The following is a 23,098-nucleotide window of genomic DNA, read 5'->3' on the forward strand; positions in this document are numbered from 1 at the left end:
GAAGAAAAATCTTTCACAAAAGATACCAGATAATAATTAATTCAGAAAATCATCAGAAAAAGGAAAAACCTATCACTTTGTGGACTAAATATGTGGAAGAATTTACTATGATTTAAGCAAGTATGTCTTAAAACTGTGTTAAAGCAATCCAATTAGAAGAACCCAAAATACAAAACAGTGAGGTTGATGAGTCACACAGTAATAGTCTTGTGACAGTTTGATGAGTTGTTGCAAACTGTGTGAGCTAACTAGGGGATGATGGGTTTATACAGTGCAGGATGTATCTCTCTGGATCACTGTCATTTGTGAGACCCGGGGGTTGCGGTTCACTTAAGATTCTGGTCTTAGACAGGAACGTGGTGTAGTTAATCTGTCAGAGCCTCCTGGCAAGACTAGCGGTGAATTAATGTCCGACTACTGGCTCTTTTGGGGGTAAAGCGATGCAATACAATTTGCATGTTTGAACATTTTTACAAAAAAGATGGTTTTCAAAGAACATTTCTTTCTAGAATCAAGAACTCTTTATTCAGAAACCCCCAAAAAATGTGAGCAACAAACTTCTATCAATGCTGTAAAAAGAAATGTCAACATAAAATGTACAGAGCTAGGTCGCTTGGTTTTGTCTCTGGTTTGTAGGAAAAGGGCCCTTTCTCTACAAATGCATCTATTCTATGGAAGAGTGGAAGTGTCTGGACATTATTTTCCCCACTACGCTATGAAGCAGGACATAAAGCAGGAGCAAGAATATATGAACCATCGTTTCTCACTCTCCAGCTTCTCCTTAAACGTTATAGTAGGAAATGGAAGATACCCTCATGGGAGGAAGTAGCCCCTGAATGCTTCATTTGCAACTGAATCTGGGGCAAAAAATACTTTATTATCGGCTGGACCTTTTGTGATCTTTTCCTTAAATGCATCCAGCAAATCCAAAGACCAGGAGTCACGGGGGCAGCGGTATATTTGGGAGACAGAAATGTTCTGACATGCACATGGAGCTGGGATGTGTAATGATTACCAGGTGTCTATGTTTGCAGTACCAGAGCACCCCCACCATCTCCTCTTCTCCCACCAAATAACAATGTGTGCTCAGCTCCACAGCGCTGTCACGTGTGTCCTTAAATAAAGAGAAGATGTCCGAGTAAAAATACTATTCTCACCTCTCTCCCCCTTGGTGCATGTTTTCCCATCTTCTTCCAGGAAATAGCCTTTCTCACACTCACACCTGTAGGCCCCCACAGAATTGCGGCAGATCTGAGAGCACGTAGTCATGTTTTCGTCTGCACATTCGTTGATGTCTATATGTTTTCATGGCCGATGGAAAATGAAGGAGAGAGACAAAGAACATATATATTTGACATACTGTATTGACTATGTGTAATATGATACATCAAAATGTATCCATTCCTCAAAAACAATTAATCCATTTAACCTCCATGTGCACAATTTGGTCCATTGAGAGTTGTTAGGGTAAACGATTATGGAAGACAAATTACATTTCAACAGTAATGAATTGTATGTGATCATGGGTTAAAAGCCAAATTAAACCAAACATAATTACAACCTCTTCCCAATTGCAGTGTGTTTGTATAGTCAATGGAGCACTTAATTCATATTTGAAAACCATCAAACCCAAACATGGGTTATTATATTCTGCGTGGAGCAAAACCTCTAAGGTTTTTGCCAAACTCAGCTGATATCCTCTGTGGATTAATTAAACCACTGTACACGTTTATGTTACACTTCACATACATACTCTGTTTAAACTTAATTTAATTTCCCAAATGAATACACTCTGCGCTGTACATATCTTTCATCCCAGTTATTTCTATTTTGTATATACAGTATCTTTCATCTCTGTTGTTTTTATATCTTATATTAATTTTTTGTGTCTGTACGCTGCTACTCTGACAACACATTTCCCCTTGGGAACTAACTAACTAACTAACTAACTAACTAACTAACTAACTAACTATCTATCTATCTATCTATCTATCTATCTATCTATCTATCTATCTATCTATCTATCTATCTATCTATCTATCTATCTATCTATCTATCTATCTATCTATCTATCTATCTATCTATCTATCTATCTATCTATCTATCTATCTATCTATCTATCTATCTATCTATCTATCTATCTATCTATCTATCTATCTATCTATCTATCTATCTATCTATCTATCTATCTATCTATCTATCTATCTATCTATCTATCTATCTATCTATCTATCTATCTATCTATCTATCTATCTATCTATCTATCTATCTATCTATCTATCTATCTATCTATCTATCTATCTATCTATCTATCTATCTATCTATCTATCTATCTATCTATCTATCTATCTATCTATCTATCTATCTATCTATCTATCTATCTATCTATCTATCTATCTATCTATCTATCTATCTATCTATCTATCTATCTATCTATCTATCTATCTATCTATCTATCTATCTATCTATCTATCTATCTATCTATCTATCTATCTATCTATCTATCTATCTATCTATCTATCTATCTATCTATCTATCTATCTATCTATCTATCTATCTATCTATCTATCTATCTATCTATCTATCTATCTATCTATCTATCTATCTATCTATCTATCTATCTATCTATCTATCTATCTATCTATCTATCTATCTATCTATCTATCTATCTATCTATCTATCTATCTATCTATCTATCTATCTATCTATCTATCTATCTATCTATCTATCTATCTATCTATCTATCTATCTATCTATCTATCTATCTATCTATCTATCTATCTATCTATCTATCTATCTATCTATCTATCTATCTATCTATCTATCTATCTATCTATCTATCTATCTATCTATCTATCTATCTATCTATCTATCTATCTATCTATCTATCTATCTATCTATCTGGAATGACCAGAACAATACTATCTAGAGATTGTGTGAAATAGTTTGACTTCTTGTACTTAAAGATTGCTATCAGAGGTAGAATAGTGCAAGTTTGTACGAACTGACAGGCCAAGACCGCACCTTCATTTTCATTACAAATATGAGCATTTAAGGCATATCCTTGTTTTTAAAGAGGAAGTATATGTATGAGGTGCTGTACAAGGGCTCACCCAGACAGTAGGGCTTCTCTCGGTTTCTGTGGCGCTCACGGTTGTAACGGTATCCAGGGTAACAGGTGCACACCACTCGACCAAAATGGTCAGTACACTGTTGCTCACAAGGGGCGCCAGCACACACATCATAGTCTACAGAAATAAACAAGGCATTTCATCACATACTCACTTGTGTGAACACAAGAAAGCACAAGGAGGATTGCTCAGTTAAAAAAAAAAAAAAAAAAAAAACGTTAGACAATCTGCCTGTCATGAGTTGGTTGGGAAACATTCAGTGAGGTTAAAAACATGAGAAAGTTAAGTGAACATCAAATATTACAGGACTCAATACTTATAGGATAGAAATAAAAGAATAATCACAAATACACTAGACAAAACGTTTATCTTACCTTCAGGAATACACTGGCCCAACACAAACTTGAAGCCATTGCAACATTTCTTTCTGTAAAACATCAAAATGACATACATATCAGCAGGCAAATCAAAATCCTTCAACAATCACAGAACAGCTATCATATTTCCATATGACGTGCATAATGTTTGACATGAATAAAGATCTGCAGAATTTGTAGTGATCCAGTGATTGTCTTTTTACATTTGTGCTTTTTAATGCTTTTTAATGTGGCCAGTCCACATGGCCATTTATGGAATTTCATAAAGGCCATGATGAATGAATAGATGAATTACTCCAAATAATAATGTGTGTGTTTGTGTGTAGGGGAGAGAGACAACTACTTTAAGGTGAAGCAACAAACCAATATGCTTTTCTTTAACGTCTTCTATGTGGCATAATGTCCTCATCTGTGTTAAGTTATATTAATACCATCTCCATGATAACATATTGTTGCAATATTCTAACAGCACGATTCCCATCATCATGAGGTAATATTCACCCCTGACTCACACTCAGCGCTAAGGAAAGGTGCAACCAGGTGCTACTTTCAAACATGAGGTGTTAAAAAAATCCAATTACAGCATGAAGTCATGGCAATATAGTGCAGTCACACTCACTTTGACGATGGTACTAAAAAATGATTACACTGTAATGCTTTACAGCTTCCATTCAGGAGCTGTTATGATGATGGGGCATTCCTATGGGCCTGCTGGTAATTTCACAGAATGAAAGTTCTCCCTTCTCTGCTCACCAGCATTGAACAACAATTTAAGTTTACTGACACATTTATTTTACATAACATGATTAATCTGTGCTCAAGGAGGTTCCCTCGAGGACAACATAACTCTGCTATGCTAGCAGCTCCGAGTCTGAATGCTATCATGAGACAACAAGCTGGTGTTCAGAAAGTACAACCAACACGTTAGCGGAGTGTGGTGGCGTGCCAACATTTTCTAATTAGCCCTTAATGAATCTCATTAGTTAGTATTGGACAACATGTTCTACCTGATGATCAAATGTGCTAAATGTACAGTTATAGGATCACCAAATGTATTGATTCTTCCTGAGGAGAACATAAATGTATGTTCCACTTTTCATTATGAAAATACATCCTAAAGTTGACGTAAAATTTCATTCAAATCCACAAATGTCAAATTAATGATGCTAGAGGAAAAGTAAAGAGATCAACAAAGTGAGTAGGATTCATCCTCTTGTGACCATTCATCTGAATTATTGCTCCGAAACACTACATCTTAGGAGCTATAAAGAGATACAAATGAAACATGAGGAAAAATACGAGGGGAATGTTGTGAGAGAGTAAAAAAAGCAGCATATGTTGTGTGAAGACAGTTAAACAGTTAGACAGATTTTAGATGGATTTCCGAGATCTTTTTCTCAAATGGCCCGTTAGAGCCTTGGAATGGAACGAAGGTGAATCAAAGAATCTCTTAATTCAGTTTCTTATCTTATTAAAGTAAGATTTTCCATTTGCTAACTGCCATTTTATTCATTAATCAAATGACGCGTTTAAAAAAAAAGTCATGCTTTTTGAAATAATATAATATCATCACAGAAATATCATCCTGGTAAGGTAAATTACCGACTCTGCATTACTGCAATCTAATGGGTATACCTTCTCCAGTCGAGTGCTTTTATAGTCATTTTCATGGGTACAGTATACAGAGCAGCCAAGTATTTATTTCAATCACACAATTTAATATTTGATACTAAAAGAGAGCAACAATTGCAACTTGTGAGGCCCTCTATGAGGTGGTTTGCATTGTGACGGGAGGTATGGGGGAATCTTAAATTGAAGGTTGTCCAGATATTGAATCTGATTGATCAAATTGACGAACGCTGGTGATTTACTGGCCTCATAAAGTTGTTAGCCTACTATGAAGTGCAGTAGTTGCCGATGTGTAGTTACATTTTTGAGGAGACGTACATCAACTATAGTGTGGCACGCATTTCTAGCTTCAGCTGTACTTTGTGTTTAGTGCTAATCAGCAAATATATACCATGTTGGTGAACAACATGGTATACATTGGTTAACATAATATATATACATTATACCTGTTAAGCATTAGCGTGATAGCATTGGCGAGCCTTTTGGCATGTGCACGTTAGTATTACAGTTTCATAGAACTGCTAGCATGCTGTAGACTATTATTCTTGTTCATAAGCTCTTTAGTATGTTTGTTTATTATGGACGGTATGGCAGTTTGTTAAAGCTAGTTACCAGAACATCCTAAATTAGTTTTATGCATGTAGGATATTTATTAGGATTGGAAGTACTGCACAACTGCAGTAAAATGTACCAGTGCATGCCAAACTGTGGACGTTTTTGGTGTTTGTGGACGGGAGAGAGAGCACGGATCCGAGGATGGTTTCCTGTGTGACCCGATATTTCATGTCACAATAACATCCCCATGAAGACAGAAGGTACTTATAGCAAATAGCCAGCTTAGCAAAATAACCAGGGACAATCATGTGAAAACAAACATCCATGTCGTCTCCAGAAGATCATGAGAAAGGCAACATCCCATGGAAACTGGGTTCATATCTGTGTTGAAGTTTATTTTCTACTGAACTGTATCTTTATTAAATTATAATTCAGGGAAATGCTCATCAGCTCAAACCAATATTCTACCTTATTGAACTTTATCTCATGTCATGAAATAAACAAATTATATTTGGTTACTTTGCAGTTTAAAACAAAATGAGAGTATTAAATGGAATTGTCCTTTCAGACAAAATTGATTTAATTTAAAATGGTTGAATTCTTCTGTTGTCCCTTCGATAACCTTTTCTATTTTGACACTTGGACATGAAAACAGGCAGACCAGGGGAGAGGTTGACAGGCAAAACAAGATAGTAAGGATATGACCTGTCTGCAGGTTAAAACAACATAAAGACACTGGGTGATAGATATAGGCTGAAGGTCAATGCACTAAAGCAATAAAATGACCTCAAGCCAACTACACGATTTATAGGGGGTAGAAAATCTGTTAGGTCTCAGAGATAAACTGCTGATACATATAAATAATATTCTCATCACACACCAGGCGTATAGCCATATGTTAGCACTGACATTTTCCTAAAATGTGTTTTTAAGTGTTATTGTCGAGTTAAAAAAACATGAAAACTAATGTACTGCAGTTATACTGTTGGCTACTTCGTAAAATTACATGTCAATGGTTAAGTCTGCAATTAGTACTCACAGTCCAAATACACCTTTTCAAAAGTGCTTAAGTAGCTTGAAGTCCAAATTGTAACACTTTCCCATAATGAGGGCCAACTTAACTCTTTATAAAGAAACACTTAAATGCAGTCTGTATGAAGAGTGTGAATAAACTCTTACCTTTGCTACAGCACGCCAATACTAAATCAAAAAGGACACAATTTTCTCAACTTTGTTTATACTGAAATAACTGACTGAGTCAATATCTGGCATTGATTCTTTAAAGGCTTTAATAGTCCAGCTCAGCTCCTTTCACTGTGTTTGAACAGCAGAAACAGCTCAGATCTAAATCACTGTCCACAGTGACACACTAGGGGACAGTCAAAGAGCATGATATGAATGTGCCTTTGTTGTTTTGGCATCCAACAGAACAAATCCTATCCAAAAGATTACTCATGGGTAATTAGAGATGAAGCTCTTAATAATATTCAGCACACGACAAGACCATGCAGAGTCATTATGCACAGAGCTTTAGCACTTTTCATAACAACAGCTCAGAAGACAATGCTGTGCAAGCTTATTAGGTGCCCATGTACGTTATGCAAATCAGCAACCAAATTCAAAACACATGCGGATTTCATTCATATTCATGAGTGAGAGAACAAGGGGGGGAAGAGATCCCAAAAGCATTCATGACACTTTGACAAGAATTTCAATGAGCTTCCAGAGTCACATGCCCACACACACATAACACCAGCTTTTTGACTGACCTTTAACTTCAGACGCACTAGACCTGCACTTGTTCAGAAACATCACAGACAATCGGATTGTTTTGCCACCTGTGCCTTTTTTTTTCCTCGAAAAGGTTATTTAATTTTGCCAGTGATGCATATCATTTTACAGGGGCCTCCCTGAAATCTAGACATAGATTAGTCTGACCTCAGTCACCCGGGTTGAACCACAAGCGCTCTAATTACCTTATAAACAGCGGACCTCCCCAGAACCAACATGGTGGACTGACCTGGTCTGGCTTTGTCTTGTAAGGAAACACACTAATTCACACCGACGTACATGAATTGAAGTGGAAGCAACTACATGAGCAAAAACCGCACAAGGATAAAGATGCATCCAGTACATGCTCCTTCGCATGAGAGGCCCTGTTCATCACATCCCAGCATGCTCTTCTTTTTTAGAGGGAGAGCAATTACAAAAATAAAGGGTATCACACACAAACACACACAGCTGTGAGACAACACACGCAGTCTGCTCAGTGGAGGCTTATTTGTCTAGCAGTGATATACAATAACATGTCTGCATTCCACTCAAGAGAAGTGGAGAGGACACAACTCTGACACGCATCCTTATTAGCCTGTCCATGCTAAATAGTGTGGATTAAGATATAAAAGAAACACAAATCTATTAATTATTCAATAATTTGGTAGAAATGTGAGGATTTGCTGCTTTTCTAAAGCTGTTGATATTGTCAGGGCATGCTGGCTCCTCTTTACACTGTCAATCATTTTGCAAAATTGAAAAAAATGCAATAAAATCTCAACCCATTCAGCATTTTGCACAAAAAGCCTCTGTTAAATCAGACATTTCTTCATCAACAATAATTCAAAGAGGCAGCAGTTCCCTCCAGCTTTCAGTTCCTTCAGCTCATCCAGATGTAGCCTGGATTCTTCCTCTCTTTTTAGCTGCTAATTTCACGCTCAAAACTCGAGCACTGGCATTCTAGACTGTATAGTAATCCACAAGACAACTGTTCATCTTTCAGGTATTTTGCAGACATACTGCCAACTTAGTATTATATGCTCACCACGAGAAGGGTCAACTCATTCTCAACTCACTCATTATCTTATATACTCAAAAGTCCCGTTACACATCACCTGACACTTATCACAACTCACTCTGCTGTCAAAAAAAGACTACTTTCCAAATATCCAAGATATCCTTAGAAACTCCAACACACACAAACATAAATACATCAGACTCCCTCTCTGCAGTTTCGGGGTCACCACAGTGTCATGTGAATAAGTGAACAAAAGGTGCACTGCAGTTTGTAAGGCCTCCTGGTTCGGACATTTGTTCTGGAGATTTACATTATGTCATTTGGAAATAAAACTCCAGCATGTCAAAATGTGTTCTTTTTCTGTAAGCACACACTGGTCGTCATGACAAACAGGAGATACAGTTAAGCAACACATTAGCAATTCCAGAATAGACCAAATACAGTATATTAAAGACGGACAGTTAACTTCTGCCAGTGCTGGAGCCAGAAAAACAACCCCTGAGGAGAGAACAAGTTTATAGGGACGCATTAAAAAAACAAAGTACAGAGAGTCCATCCTCAGAATTCATGGATACCTTTGTGTTTTCCCAAAACGTCCAAACTGAAAGAAAAAAAAAACTCCACTCTTGGAAAGGTCATGTATTCTGCTAAAAATACTACACTCAGAAAAGGAAGGAATAAGACATCAGTGATTGTTGCAGACCAACATTTTCTCAATAGCGGCAGACTTTTAGTTGAGATTCTTAATGCACCAACATTCCTCTTTTAATTGTGTTGCTGTTTCTTCAGATATGCTGCATTATGTCCCATTATTGTCAGTAATTATAATGTAATTACAGGCGATTGTTTGGAGATGCCATAAAAGGTAAACCATGTTGGAGAAATATGTTTTTCCACAAGCTGATATCTGTCTTTTGGAGGCAGGCCATTACAGACACCAGCTGTAGAATTATAACCCCGGAGCACTTCGCAGTATAACTCAGTGTAAAGACAAAAGGGACATTTTATAGACTGAAGGGTCCAACAATAACTCAGCTGGTTAAGAGCTTCATGCAAGCTCTGAAATGTATAATGAGGATTGAATAGAGCTAGTTGTTACTGGCTCAATACCTCAACAACAAATAATATGTGCTTAATATATAACAGTGTCTGGTGTTGTACTAAGATAACACCAGATAGAATATGTGATAAAAGTAATGATAATTGTGCAAATGCGATTATTGCAGAGAATATTATACCTACATACATATATTATAACATAGTTCACATGCACCTCCGAGTTTTTCCAACAGTTGCTATTTGAGGATTCACTCTAAAAAAACTTAACTCAATGTATTTGACAAGCTGCATTAAAACATTTCTAGCTAATAATGGGCAGAAGAACTCCAAGACAAGCTGCCAGACACACAGTGCTGACGTATTATCACATTATCCAACTGGCTAATGTTGGAAAACGACAGACTACTACCACATCCAGCAGGCACACAGCGACATCAACCTATTGGAATTCATAAAACCCAAACTGGGAGTTTAATGAGGCTAAAAGGTTTAATAGAGCGATTATATGCAAAACACATAAAAATAGTATGGACCCCGTCATGAATCCCATACTTACTGGATGGCCCAACTCTGCTGCAGTCCTGACCAACAAAGTATTAAATACGAAATGCTGTTAATTCGACAGAAATGTATCACATTTTTCGGATAGCCCACGAAAAGTAACCCCAATGCAAATGTAGATAATAAAACAGTAATTAAAATATAACAAGGAAGCCATGCTACGGAGGCATGATATTAGAAAAAAAAAAAAGACAGGCTAGATTGTTTACATTTTGGAGAAGAAGTGATATCTTGTGTCTTAATTTAGTATGTATTTTACATTCCATACAGTATCTTCTTATATAAAATCCCCTCTCTTCCATTTAAAATGAATTGCTCTCTGCGATGCTGTTTCTTCTGCATAGAGCGGGTGAGTGAGCGCACATGTCTGCCCAGAGGAATAATGGCGCCCCATTTGATCACCAACATGGTACATTAACATAACCTGTTGGTTAATGACTGTTTGAACTCAGTGTTCACAGCCCATGGCAGTCACACTGCTTCGGTACAGTACTCCTCGGTAAGGCCCCTCATTTAAAACAAACAAGCAGTCTGGTTAAATTGTCCAAAAGCATCGCTCAATTTAATGTCACTAATTCAAACCTCTGCTTTTAATTCTTGCCCTTTTATTTTCATGTTCTCTTGTGACACAACTCGAACGGGAAGGCCTGGTAAATGTAAAAAAAAAACATTGTTGTCAAAGGATATAGCGACACAATACAGTCACAAGTTAAAAGGAACTGTTGCTGCTTGTTATAGAAACGTCTGTCATTATAGTATTTTATATATTTATATAGGCAGACCAGGGGATATTTGCTTTCTTGCAGAAACCTCAATGAAAAGATTGATTTCACTTTCATATCTGTACATTCAATATAAAGCTACAACCAGCAGCCGGTTAGCTTAGCTTAGCATGAAGAAAGGAAACAGGTGGAAACAACTTGTCTGGCTGTCCAAAGGTAACACAATCTGTCTACCAGCACCCTGAAAGCTCACGAGTAATTAACATCAAAAATCAAATGTTTATACCATACAAAGTGTAAAAACAACAAGCTGCTCCAGCTTCATATATCATATCCGTCAGAGTGCTATCAATCTCCTCTTACTCTTAGCAGTAAAGCAAATACGTGTATTTCCCAAAAAGCAGGACTATTCATTGAAAACAAATATTGAATCCGTGTTCTGCCAAACAGACTCACATTTGGGACAAATCAAAAACAGTAAACAAGTGTCTCTGCAGCCATAAATAAAATAAATAATGAATTATTGTTATAATCTATGACAACTAAACAATGGTTACTTTTTGTGTGGCAGAAAAGAGTCACTTGAAATGAGGACCGTTCTCAATATTAACTCTGCAATCCATCTGTTGTTAACAGACACTTTGGCCATGTACTGCACTCCTGCTGTGCTGGCATCTGCAACATAATCCAACAAAACCGGCAGTTTTTCAATGAGATTTACTGCAGCAAAGCACTTCAGCTTGGCTCAGCTTTGGTGGACAGCTGGAGCCAAAATACAACCAGTCAGCTCTAACAGAGGCAGCCCAGGCAACTGCCTTTCTTTGCTGCGTTTCCTCAGTGGTGTTCCAGCCTCAAGCAAATTAGATTTGACTCTGACCACACGCTAAAAATGTGTAGTGTAATCCACAATGAAATCTGTCTTCTTTAGTTGAGAGATTAAAAATGTCATTTATATCAACTTTCACTTAAAAAGCTGCGGACAAGTGCAGAGGGGTGTTGGATATCAATTATACTGACACTTCAGGAAATTATACATAGCACAGCTGTCTGTGGCCTGTTAACGTAAACCGTCATCAGTCTTTCCATGTGTTTCTAACTCAAATAATTCTACTGGACACAAGCCAGATATCACCAATCGCCTTCAAAAACTGATGTTACTGTGAAAGCGTGCAACCTACACTTCATGGAAGTGTCAAAAGAATCGTGAAGGGATTATTAGTCATTTAATTCATTTGTTATTATTAACAGATTACCCGAGTGGGGAAGAAGCTGCTTAAAAAGAAGCACTGGCTGCAAAATGAATGGTGATGCTATGCAAATGGTGCAAATGGATTTCAGGAAAACTGATCCCTGAAGAACTGGCCTCTTGAAAGGTGAACTAAAATCAACAGTATTTTATGGGGGATTATTTGGCTTTTTAAAAGTAATATCATTCATCACAATATAGAAATGTAATGTTCACTCCAACAATATTCAAAAAGATTAAGATGTGAAAAGCAGATGTTCTTTTTTTCTCTCAGCTAAGACGGTTCAGTAGTTGGTGTATTGTGTCACCACCTCCTCCTAATGATTTAACAAGAAATATATAATATATAGTTTAGTTTCAAAAAGAGCTCTAAAAAAAACAAAACAATCAATCAATATACAATCCATTGAAGCCTCATAGCAATGGGGTTTCAAGCCAGCACGTGCGAGAGAAATCAATATAGTTATTGACTGAGGACCTAGAAAAGGCTTAACAGCAATCATCCTTGGGAGCTTGCATTACGCTTTATAAAGCTATGCAAAGGGATAACTGCTAATTGTTAACATAATTACAAAAGGAATTGTTAACACTCAAATGAGTATAGTTTTTTCAATTCGATTTCAAAGCAATTGTGTTCATCTTTTGTCAATTTGTGAAAAAAATTAAAATAATTTGAGTGTTTCCATTTGAAGTCATTATTATAAATCGGTAAACAGTATTTTTTTTTCATTATAGTTGCGTCATGGCTGGAGATTATTATCAACATGTCAGCTTCTTACTGTATTATATTTCTCCTTAAAACTGGTTCATATGTACTTATGACATGAGGTATTTGAGATGTGTGGTATGTAACATGTAAACCCACTTGAGGCTATGTGGTTTTCATGTTATTTTAATACTTGCATGTAGTAAAATTGAATATTCTGTTGAGGGATTGAATTAGCTGGCATTGACCAACTCAGATTATAAAAAATAACACTTATTAATGCCCATGTTTCCTCATGAATTAAACTCATCCAGCCTTCTTACATGGGAGAGGAGGGCACATTAAGAGGGAAGATAAATGTCTGTGTAATTCAAACAGCATGGTGCAGCTCTATACCCGCTGTGCAACATGGTCTGGACAGGTGGACACGCACACTGATAGTGCTGAATATCATTAAATTAAATTACAATTGACTCACAAGTATTAAAATTCAGCTAAATTCTCAATGGAAGGGGCCACATCTGCACAGCCAAAAGCCACCAAACATGAAGCCTTTTCCCCCAAATGTGTTATTAACATTGAATTGTGCAGCTGTTTACAATTTAACATGACTGGACTGGTGTATGTGTTCACTGGTGCTGGCGGACATTTTCTTTGGCTAGCTGCTGTCCTTCAGGGCTGATACATTAGCAGTTTATTCCTTTCACTTATAGAAGAATAAAAACAACTTGCCAAGATTTTTTTTTTTTCTACATTAAGTTTAACACACACACACACACACACACACACACACACACACACACACACACACACACACACACACACACACACACACACACACACACACACACACACACACTTGCTTTCAATTAGCTGATGAACTTGTCAAGAAGATACCGTTTCACAATAAAAGTTGCACAAATACAATTTTTATGCAAAGTGATGCTATAATATTATTTAAATATATTTTTTGGGGTTGAATGTAATCACATCTTGAATACAGCTAGAGCAGTCTTGAGTATACAGAGCAAAGGCCTGTGGTTTACAAATCACCACATCTCTTCACCATTGCAAAACCACAGCGTGACCAAAGCGTGACCACACTACAGTTCTCCGTGGAAAGAAACAGATGGGAGAACGAGCAACAGCCAAAGAAAACAAGAGTGTGATTTTAAGAAACCAAAATATCAGAAAAAAATAGTTGATACATGGGTTGAAGAGGGAAAAATGTATGTGATCTGAAACGTGAAACAGACCGCACAAGGACTCAAAGCTCACCAGACACTGAATAAGATCTTGTAATTCATTTGGTTTAGGATCAACTACCATTTAGCATGTACCTAAAATTATTATTAATAAAGTAATTCATAAATTAACACAGATGCTATTTCCTTATATCCGTTTTGCACACATGTACTTTCGCCATATGAAATGACTGATTCAGGATTACACAATAGGTGCAAGGAGGGCAGATGGATGACCTGTAGTTATATATTTTGATTTATTTTCCCATTTAGTCTTCATTTCTTTTTACAGTAGATTTTCAGATAGCTTACCCCACAGCCTGTACATGCCTTTGAAGACAGAGGGAGGACATCCATCTCCATTTACAGCCTGTCCTCCACAATACTGGCTAACTACTGTACATGCTGAAGAATGTGCACTCTGGGAAGCAGGTCAAAAGCATCCAAACAACAGTTGTCAAACTACTCTGATTAAAAAGTAAAGTGGTCTTTCCAGTAAAACGTGTTTCATATTAGGTTCTCCCTATAAATGAAAACAGATGGCAAAATGCAAAAGGTACAAATTTGAATTACAAATAAAATGATATGTTTGATTAGAATCGTAAAATAAAATGTGTTTCCAATTATTCAAAAGGGAAAAATGACACAACATATGAAGAAAGAAAGAAGGCAAAGAAATGTTTTTTTGGTAAGTGAGAAAATGTAATTATGTAGGATTATATTGGTTGTCCTGGTGTTTATAATGTTCATATACATATGGCATAGTGAATCCAATAGCACATTTATGAAAACCTACTGAATATTTATATCACATCACTTTAATTCATTAAGTGCAGTGCACCAGAGAAATAAGAGAGGAGAGAGAGAGGATGTTTGCTGCTGCTTGTGCTGTACGTCACTAAGGAATGCTCCTTAACACTAACATGTCCTCCCCTGCTCTCACGATAATCATTTACACTTCACTGCATCTTCCTCAGTGCTTTTAAGGATTCATCCTTTCCCTTATAGGGAATATCACCACTTAAAACCACTCTTTTACATCTCATCTAAAATAAAACAATGCAGATATGCTTTTAATGTTTTGCAAAACATCCCCCCCTACAGGAGCAAAGATGAATGACGAATGTATGTCAGTTATAAAAACCTGCCTCCACCTCCCACTCACAACACAGTTCAACAGTGAGAACTTCCAGCAGTACACTCATTGATATATTAATGACAGGACCTGAAGAAATGACTCACGACCAATTGGCTCAACGGCTATAACAATATTGTTCATAATATGGTGCATTAAAGTGACACACAATAATGACTGGCTCCAAGGCATATGTCCTATGAAGTATCATTATCAACAGCAATAATGTTTCTATGGGACAAGTTAACAGATTAAAGTGACCAATAATTCATGTGACTGGGCACAGGCATTTGGGAAAAACAAGTGATACTCATAAATAAAGTTGAAGTACAAAAACAAGACAAACAACACTTCTATTCTGTTGAAACAGGAACATTTTAAATGTTTTCGTGGCATTTCTAGGAAAAACTAATATTCTAAAAAGGCATGGGTATTATGATTTTGCATTGTAAATTACTTTGGGGGATACTCATGTGATGATGTCAGTACACAATATGAACTGCAGCATGTTTTTTCGGTTTATAAAAAGGAGAAAAAAATATGAAGCGAGGCCCATTTCTGAATAATGATTTATTTCAAATGAGGTCTTTCTGCCCAGAACTGCACATGTAGGTGCAAATAATCTCACCTGTGCAGGGTATTTACTAAAGTGGGACATGCACATGCGCACACAGGCACATAATAAATCAACAGTGTGAATGAGAAATAATATCCAAACAATCAAGTAATGTACTCAATAACCCGGTTGTTACATTTCCTCTCTAGGTAACAACTAGAACAAGCCAAGTTATTTCCTGTGTGGAGAATAAGCATTTCAATCATTCATATAAGCACATAAACCCTGAACTTGGTGGTTAGACGGGGCCTTCGGTGCTCCAACTAAAGGGCTTTAGTAAAAAGACTGGGCTAAATTCATATAGGCCAAAGGATCATCCACTCGTTCTTTTATACGGTTGTCTGACCTACAGAGATATTAATATGCTGGAAAAAGGGATAATGTCTTCTTAAGAAATACCACAGTTTCAGTTATTTCAGAAGTTGTCCCAATACCAAAAGACAAAACCCTCTGTCGGCCTGAGTATCTATTACTTATTCTTGCCAAGTCGGTCAAAACACTCCGCTACAGGAGACCACAGTTTGTTTCCCATTTCCTGCAGACAGTAAATGTAATTGGTTTTTAACAACAAAAATGGATATTCTTTGACTTTGAACAAGATGACGGTACCCAAACTTAACAATGTAGTAATTTTAACCCAAACCATGCTGTTGCTCTAACTCTAATCAAGTTGTGGTCATGTCTAAACCAAGCCCAACCCAGTGGCATCAGGTTTTAAAAAGTTAATTTTGGGGACTTGTTGAAACAGAAAAAGTCAACATTTACCCCTAAACTCAATTTATTCTGCTCTCCATTTGGGAGAATTTTCCCATCACAGACGTATAGCACTGTTGACTAAGGGTAAAGTTACTGATATGTCTATGAGTCAACCAAAATATTAATAATAATAATTACAGATTCAAAGTATGTCATGGATCATTAATCCAACAGCTGACCTCCTCCTGTGTGTCATTTAGATCATTTTAACAATCAACTGTGCAGGTGCTAAAGAGCAATAACGAATGTCAGCTCTTTTTATATCCACAGTGCAGTCTCTGTAATACAGCAGTCTATAGTTGACAGACTACATATGTATTTTCTTTCTGAATATTGATAGAAAACAGATGTTGATATATTTTCTTTGACAGGATAGTATGTATCAATTTGGGATATGGTATATACCTCAGTCCGATCTTATGGCTATATGTTATATAGTACACAGATTCAGCAAGAATTGTAATATGCAAGAGTTTACTGCCTTTGATAATATACTGTATTGTGTAATACAATGATGGACATTATACTGACTGTTTTCTCTCTCACCTTTTCTCTGATTACTCCGTAGAGTATCAAAATACTGGGGAACAGCGCCAGGTGCTGTGTATCATTTCAGGCAATTATTGATTGGCATCTACTGAGGTTAATTCCAGAAAACTCAAAGGGCTGTTGAGAAACAGTTTGGACTTATTCCATGCTCCTTCCTCAGACACCTTATTTACATTAGCATGATGCATTTTTGTCTTCCAAACTGCAATAGCTTATCATGTAGTCATTCCTAAAATACATTTTCAGCTAAATGTTTTTTTTAGTTATTCCAGATGTGGTTTCAATAAATCTAAAATATTCCTGCTTTGGCAGTTAGCCTCTGTGTGTTGGGAAGCCCTCAAGTAGAAACCACCAAAACATTGTTTACAACAGAACAACAGTGTATGATCAGTTTGCTGTTTTTCTTTCGGGTTATCTGACAAAATCTTTTGACACTGTGCTGCTCTTTTTTTTCTGTCCAAACAGGAAGACAAGACAAGACAAGTATACTTATCAAGTCTGGTAACTGGTTCTGTGACGCATATCCAGCAGCACACAAGGTGGCTGATAACTAGATTAGTCAGTAATAAAAGAGACATCAAACGCCTGAGACAGAGCGCAAAAGAGTAATTTTAAACGACCGTATATTTTCCGTCTCCGTCGTGTGCAATCATCAGTTTTCCAGAAGATGGTTTTCATTCTTTCATTCTGGAATACTCTCAGTGCTTAATAACTAATCATACTGTATGTGTAATTGTATCAGGAACCTCAGTATGAGCAGAGATTTTTTTTTAAAAGGACTCCAAACTATCAAATAACGTCATTACAATAGTGGATGTGTGCCCATGGCTAAGTTGACATTCATTTCGTAACATTATAACGTGTTGGGCTTAACTGAGTTGCATGTTCTCCTGAAAGATGCTACAGTATGTGTATATAGTCCATACAATCTAGACTCATTCTACTTTTGAATGCAGAACATTTATAATTGTATCAGAAATGTAGCAGTCCGCAAGGAGAAAACCTGACCATCTGGGGCCTGCTGAACTCCTTCAGCTACGATCACTGGAGGGATGACAATATGGCAACAGAAAACTCACAAGTGTATTCCTTGTGTTGAAAGCTATTTGAATTGGGAGAAGGAACAGAAGTGTAACTGAGAAGATAATTCCAAGGTGTGGAATATATTTTAAATTTGATGCAAAAAACAGATTTGAAAACTAAGGAAACAAGAAACACTTGAAGCTTTGTAGCCAAGATGAACAATCACGAATTTTTGTAAATCAATTACTCATTTAGCAGTCAATGGAATGTTTTTTTACAAACACTGGATTCACTATGGTACAATGCAGAACTGGAGTAAGTAAAAACGAGAGATACAACAACAATTACTTCTGAACACATTCCAATGTATTTCATTGGAATGCATTGATGGTGGCCATTTACGAGTCACAAACAATGCTGTTTGGATCAGTCAAGTGCACGAGAAGTATCATGACTATCATGTCTCACAGGGGGGGCTGAAGAAATGTTATCCACAGTTTCCTTACTGTGTAAACCAGTTTCCCCTGAATTCCAGAGCAGAGGAAGACAGGAGCAGAGGACAAAGGGGGAGAGAACGCAGCACAATGCTTAGTACCACCAAAATTATTTGGAAAAATAACAAAGCCACACTTACAAATGCCACACATCAATTACGTATAACTGTTGCAGCTGTAGAGTGGAAAGACTCCCTCTCACTGTGTTCTGCTTATTTTCCAGAGAAGCACTTCCTTCACTAAGTAGGTAAGGCCGAAATCATATACACAATAAATCAAGCCAATGGAATCACTGTTTCATCTACCCTCTTGTCACCTTAGAGAAGTTATAAACAAATATTATTAATGTGCCTCTATCCTATGATAGTTAACACACTGGATCTGGCACTCATCTTGCATTTTCAGAGATGTAATATGATACTTGTGCTGTTTGCTAACAGCCGCTGTCAGGTATTTTTTCACCAGGGGGTCTGTCTCGCAGAGCAGGATTATGAAGTTTGCTGGATAAGTGCCGAGTAAAATCTGGAAGGCTCTCAAATCTGCAACATGGGCTCAAATAAAAATCTTCTCTGGGCTATATTCAGTGCCTTTGCCCAGCTAAGTCAATATTCTTGCTTTGTGTGACACAAGGACACAGAAAGTGATCGGTTTATGTTTTCAGCAGCAGCAACTACAGTATGGTTTGGAAAAAATACACTGAGGATAAAGAGAATGATTCACATGACCAATGATAACCACAATGTCCAAGCTAACAAAAAGCTAATAAAGATGTTAATGCTACTACTGTCAATGCTGATGAGAAACGGATCTCGGGGAGGTACATTGAAAAACGCAACAGTAGTGACCGCCGCCTAACACTGAAGCTGTTGCCAAATTGGAACAAACAGCACACACCTTATCATTTGAATCAAACACTTATTTGGCTTTCAGTAGAGCATTTGTGTTGCAATCAAAAGGCAGTCATAATTTAAGTGCAACTTCTGGAACAAAAACTCTGCACAACCTCTCTCATCTTATTTTGAGCCAAGTATATTTAACCCTATATTTTACCCTCTAAAACTACAAATATAAGCAGAACTATAAAAAAACATCCTAGAAAGACGGTGAGAGGAAAATGTGCCTGCCTGTCAGAGAGACAGATATGTCAGCTGAGGTCCTGGTACTTCTCTTGTACCGGGACATGTATCCTCTGGGTCTCTGGTGTCTCCTATGGTGCTGTTTCACAATATGACAAATGCTCCGAGGATGAATGTTTAAATGTGCACACAGTGGAATGCCATCGTCAAAGGGGGACTGTTAAAAAGTCCTTCATGTGGTCCTCTCCTCTCCACCAGACCTATACAGAAGACTTGAATTTCAATGCCTCTGAAATGTTTGACATTTTGAGAATACATTTGATCACTTTCTTGCAGGGAGTTAGCTGCTGATGTCATATTGAACAGACACATTTGAGAGTGGCATCGATCTTCTCATGTGATTATCTCATTTTAGCATAAACACTTGAAACTGGGGATTAACAGCTAGGCTGGCTCAGTCCAAGTGCACAAAATACACCTCTAAAGCTCATTGATTGACGGTTTACATTCTGTTTGTTTATTTTCTCCAAAATGTGAAAAAACAAATTTTCTGTGTTCTAGAAACAATCTGATATGCATTGAAAGGCTCTTCAAGGATTGTTGACTTTATTTGCCTATGTACAGACAATTACCTTCGCAGTTATCCCCAAATAAGTTTGTGTAGTTGGTAAGTATTGTATATTGTTGTAGTTTTTCTACTGCACTACTATTACACAACAGCTCTTTAACATTATGATACATTTCTGCTTTAGTAGTATGCAAACCGATTCTAATCTGACTTCTGCAGTTTACAGACAAAATTAAACTAAAACTGAAGTATAAAAAACTTTTACATTAATATGACAGTTTAAAAAAAGATATAAACAGTAACTAAATGTTCCGGGATGTGCCGACACACTGATACTCTAGAGAGAGCTTATGAATGCCATATTTTTCTTTGGCATCAGTCTTGCCAACTAAATCACGCTTGGTTCCCTTTGAACTGCATCTCAGTCATGCCATGGCGCAATTGCACTGGTAAATGATGCAACATTCACCTTATCAAATTAAGATCATTAATCTGAGTTGTTGGCACTATAATAAGACTTCTCTACTAACCCGTTGCAGGGCTGATAGGCAGCAGCTCACACCGGGCAGGTGAACTGAAATGCACCTAGGTTGCATTATCTTGGCTCTTAGCTGAAAACAGTTTTTCTTCCTTAAATAAACATTGTGGGAAACAACTGCGGCCGCAGCCAATAACCATAAACCAACATAATTATGTTAAGAATGTGTTTGGGATTTGAGGATCAAACAGGATGTCACTGAGTGCTTGTACCACGGCCAGCAGATTGTCAAGTGATGCAGAGATGAAACCTTTCAAAGATTACATTTGGAAAGACTTCCCGAAGAAGATATTCAACAATCTGGCATTACTTTAGTTCTCGATACATTTTCCCAGATAAGGACGTACAGAAATAGATTTGCTATGAATCAAGATGATTGACAAAATGAATTCTCGAAATAATATTTTGTTTCCGAAGTAAGTAACAGTACACCGATCTCGACAGCCTGTCCATCATTTAATAAATATATCTTAAAGGAGCCCTGTAAGCAGTGTGTGGTTTTTGGGAAAATAGAATGTATACATTTTAACTCCTTTAAACTGTTTTGCTGTAAACTTGATCTATTCTATACCCAAATTAATAATTGTCTTTTAGGGAAGAACACAGTCAATATTTGAATAGATTTCTGACCAAACTTATTTTCGTTTTTTCATTATGCCTGTGAGGTGGCCCCTCACAATGAAGACAGATTAGGTTCTAACAACTTAATCCGTAGCCTCAGACAGGAGCTGTGTCCACAGTGTCTGTGAACTGCAATAATTAAAGCCAGTGTCAAGAGTTGTATAGTCCAATATGGAGGCTTGGGGATTTTTGTATTGCCATGAGCCCTTAAATTCACAAAAGGATGATGAAGAGGAAAATCTACCAACGTCTCCCCAGAAATGACTTGATTTCCAGATACATCATGATATAATATCTGAAAGTTAATGGAGTTTTGTAACATCTGTAATGATAGACTGCAGGATGCAGACATTTTAGATAGGTAGATAAATAGTAGTAGATTCAATGAAAAATAAATAAATCACAAGCATGGCAAGGAACACTAGAGGATGTTTAACAGCCTTCTCATTTAAAGCCATAAACAGCCTCGGGCAACACAATTTAGTAATTTTGTGTTATCTTTCCATACTTCTCAAGGCACAACTGTGTCCAGAGTGAGACACAATACATATGAGTTTCCACATTTAAACCAAACATAAGTTAGAGCTACATCTTGCACTCACTTCTGAGACTACAAATCACAGCTAGATAATTTCACACTATTATATAATCCAACCACATTAATCACTCCTACCTGTAACACGTTGTGACTTCTCCACTCGCCTTCATGCAGGGGTACTTTGTAGTGGAAATATTATTCTCTGCGCACTCCTCTCTGCGAAACAAAACATTTCAAACTTTAGCATTTTCCTGCATATCATGCAAGGAGTCCTCTTGTCATGTTTGTTGTTGCACACGTCCCGCAGTTACCCGCGACTGGCATCCTCTTCTTGGTAGGACCAGAGTAAACCTCCCGAGAAGTACATGCAGGTGACGGCGAGCAGAAGAGGACTTCTGTTGTGTTTTAGTATCATTTCATCGGTCCAGTCGCCTATAGGTGACAGTAATGCACACTTGTAATGGTTATACCTCCACCTCCCAGCTACAACTACTGGGACTGGAGTGGTGGAGCCCAACGGCGGACCCTCCCACTCCCCACGTTGTTTTCGGAGTAAGCTAGCTGAGTCAACTGTCACGGTAACTTCCCCGTATTTATGACATGTCATGGTTAAGAAACCGGAAGCCGAAACAAGTTATTATTATAATATTATCTTGTTTACTATTTCTTCCTTGACTATATTTTATTCAAGCTAAGGAGTTATCTGACACACACGCATACCTTTTGTTCAACCGTTTCTCTCCGGCGTTACAGAGTTCTTGACGTTTACCCCATCTCTCACCCCACACAGGCGCGAGCGCATGAGCACCTGAGGGCGCGCGCACACCGTACACGCACACGTACGTTCCAGTAGAGCGCTCCATGTGCGTCATGACGTCTGCGTCTTTGCTGCCACCGCGTGGCTGTTAGTGGAATGACTGCTCAATAAGGAATGAATAAGTGTGATATGTTCATCATCAATTTGATAGATTATTCAATTCTGTCTGACACTTGAGTGGATGTTCATAAATCCAACACACTAAAATGCATCAGAGAAATCGGCACAAATACATTTCAAAGTAGTTCATGTATTGTACCTCTATTTGTAAGCATACATTATTCATTAATTGATAGAACAAGATTTCACAAAATATTAAAAGCGGCATGCCACACTCGAAATTCAG

The 23,098-nt window shown here is 37.3% G+C and overlaps 1 protein-coding gene across 1 annotated transcript in view; it reads right to left on the reverse strand.

Annotated features, from left to right (window-relative positions):
• The window catches only part of ccbe1 (collagen and calcium binding EGF domains 1), a gene marked incomplete at its 5' end in the record, with an annotated part of 30,738 nt that extends 8,388 nt beyond the window's left edge, over window positions 1–22,350 (reverse strand). Inside the window, 5 exons of the mRNA XM_079235166.1 lie at window positions 1,158–1,295; window positions 3,114–3,248; window positions 3,506–3,558; window positions 22,071–22,151; window positions 22,247–22,350. Coding sequence (XP_079091292.1) covers window positions 1,158–1,295; window positions 3,114–3,248; window positions 3,506–3,558; window positions 22,071–22,151; window positions 22,247–22,350 — 511 coding nt within the window. The remainder of the gene's footprint in view (window positions 1–1,157; window positions 1,296–3,113; window positions 3,249–3,505; window positions 3,559–22,070; window positions 22,152–22,246) is intronic.
• Window positions 22,351–23,098: the final 748 nt, after the last annotated feature.

Source organism: Taurulus bubalis (genome assembly GCF_910589615.1).
Source record: "Taurulus bubalis genome assembly, chromosome: 19".
Lineage (NCBI taxonomy): Eukaryota > Metazoa > Chordata > Actinopteri > Perciformes > Cottidae > Taurulus > Taurulus bubalis.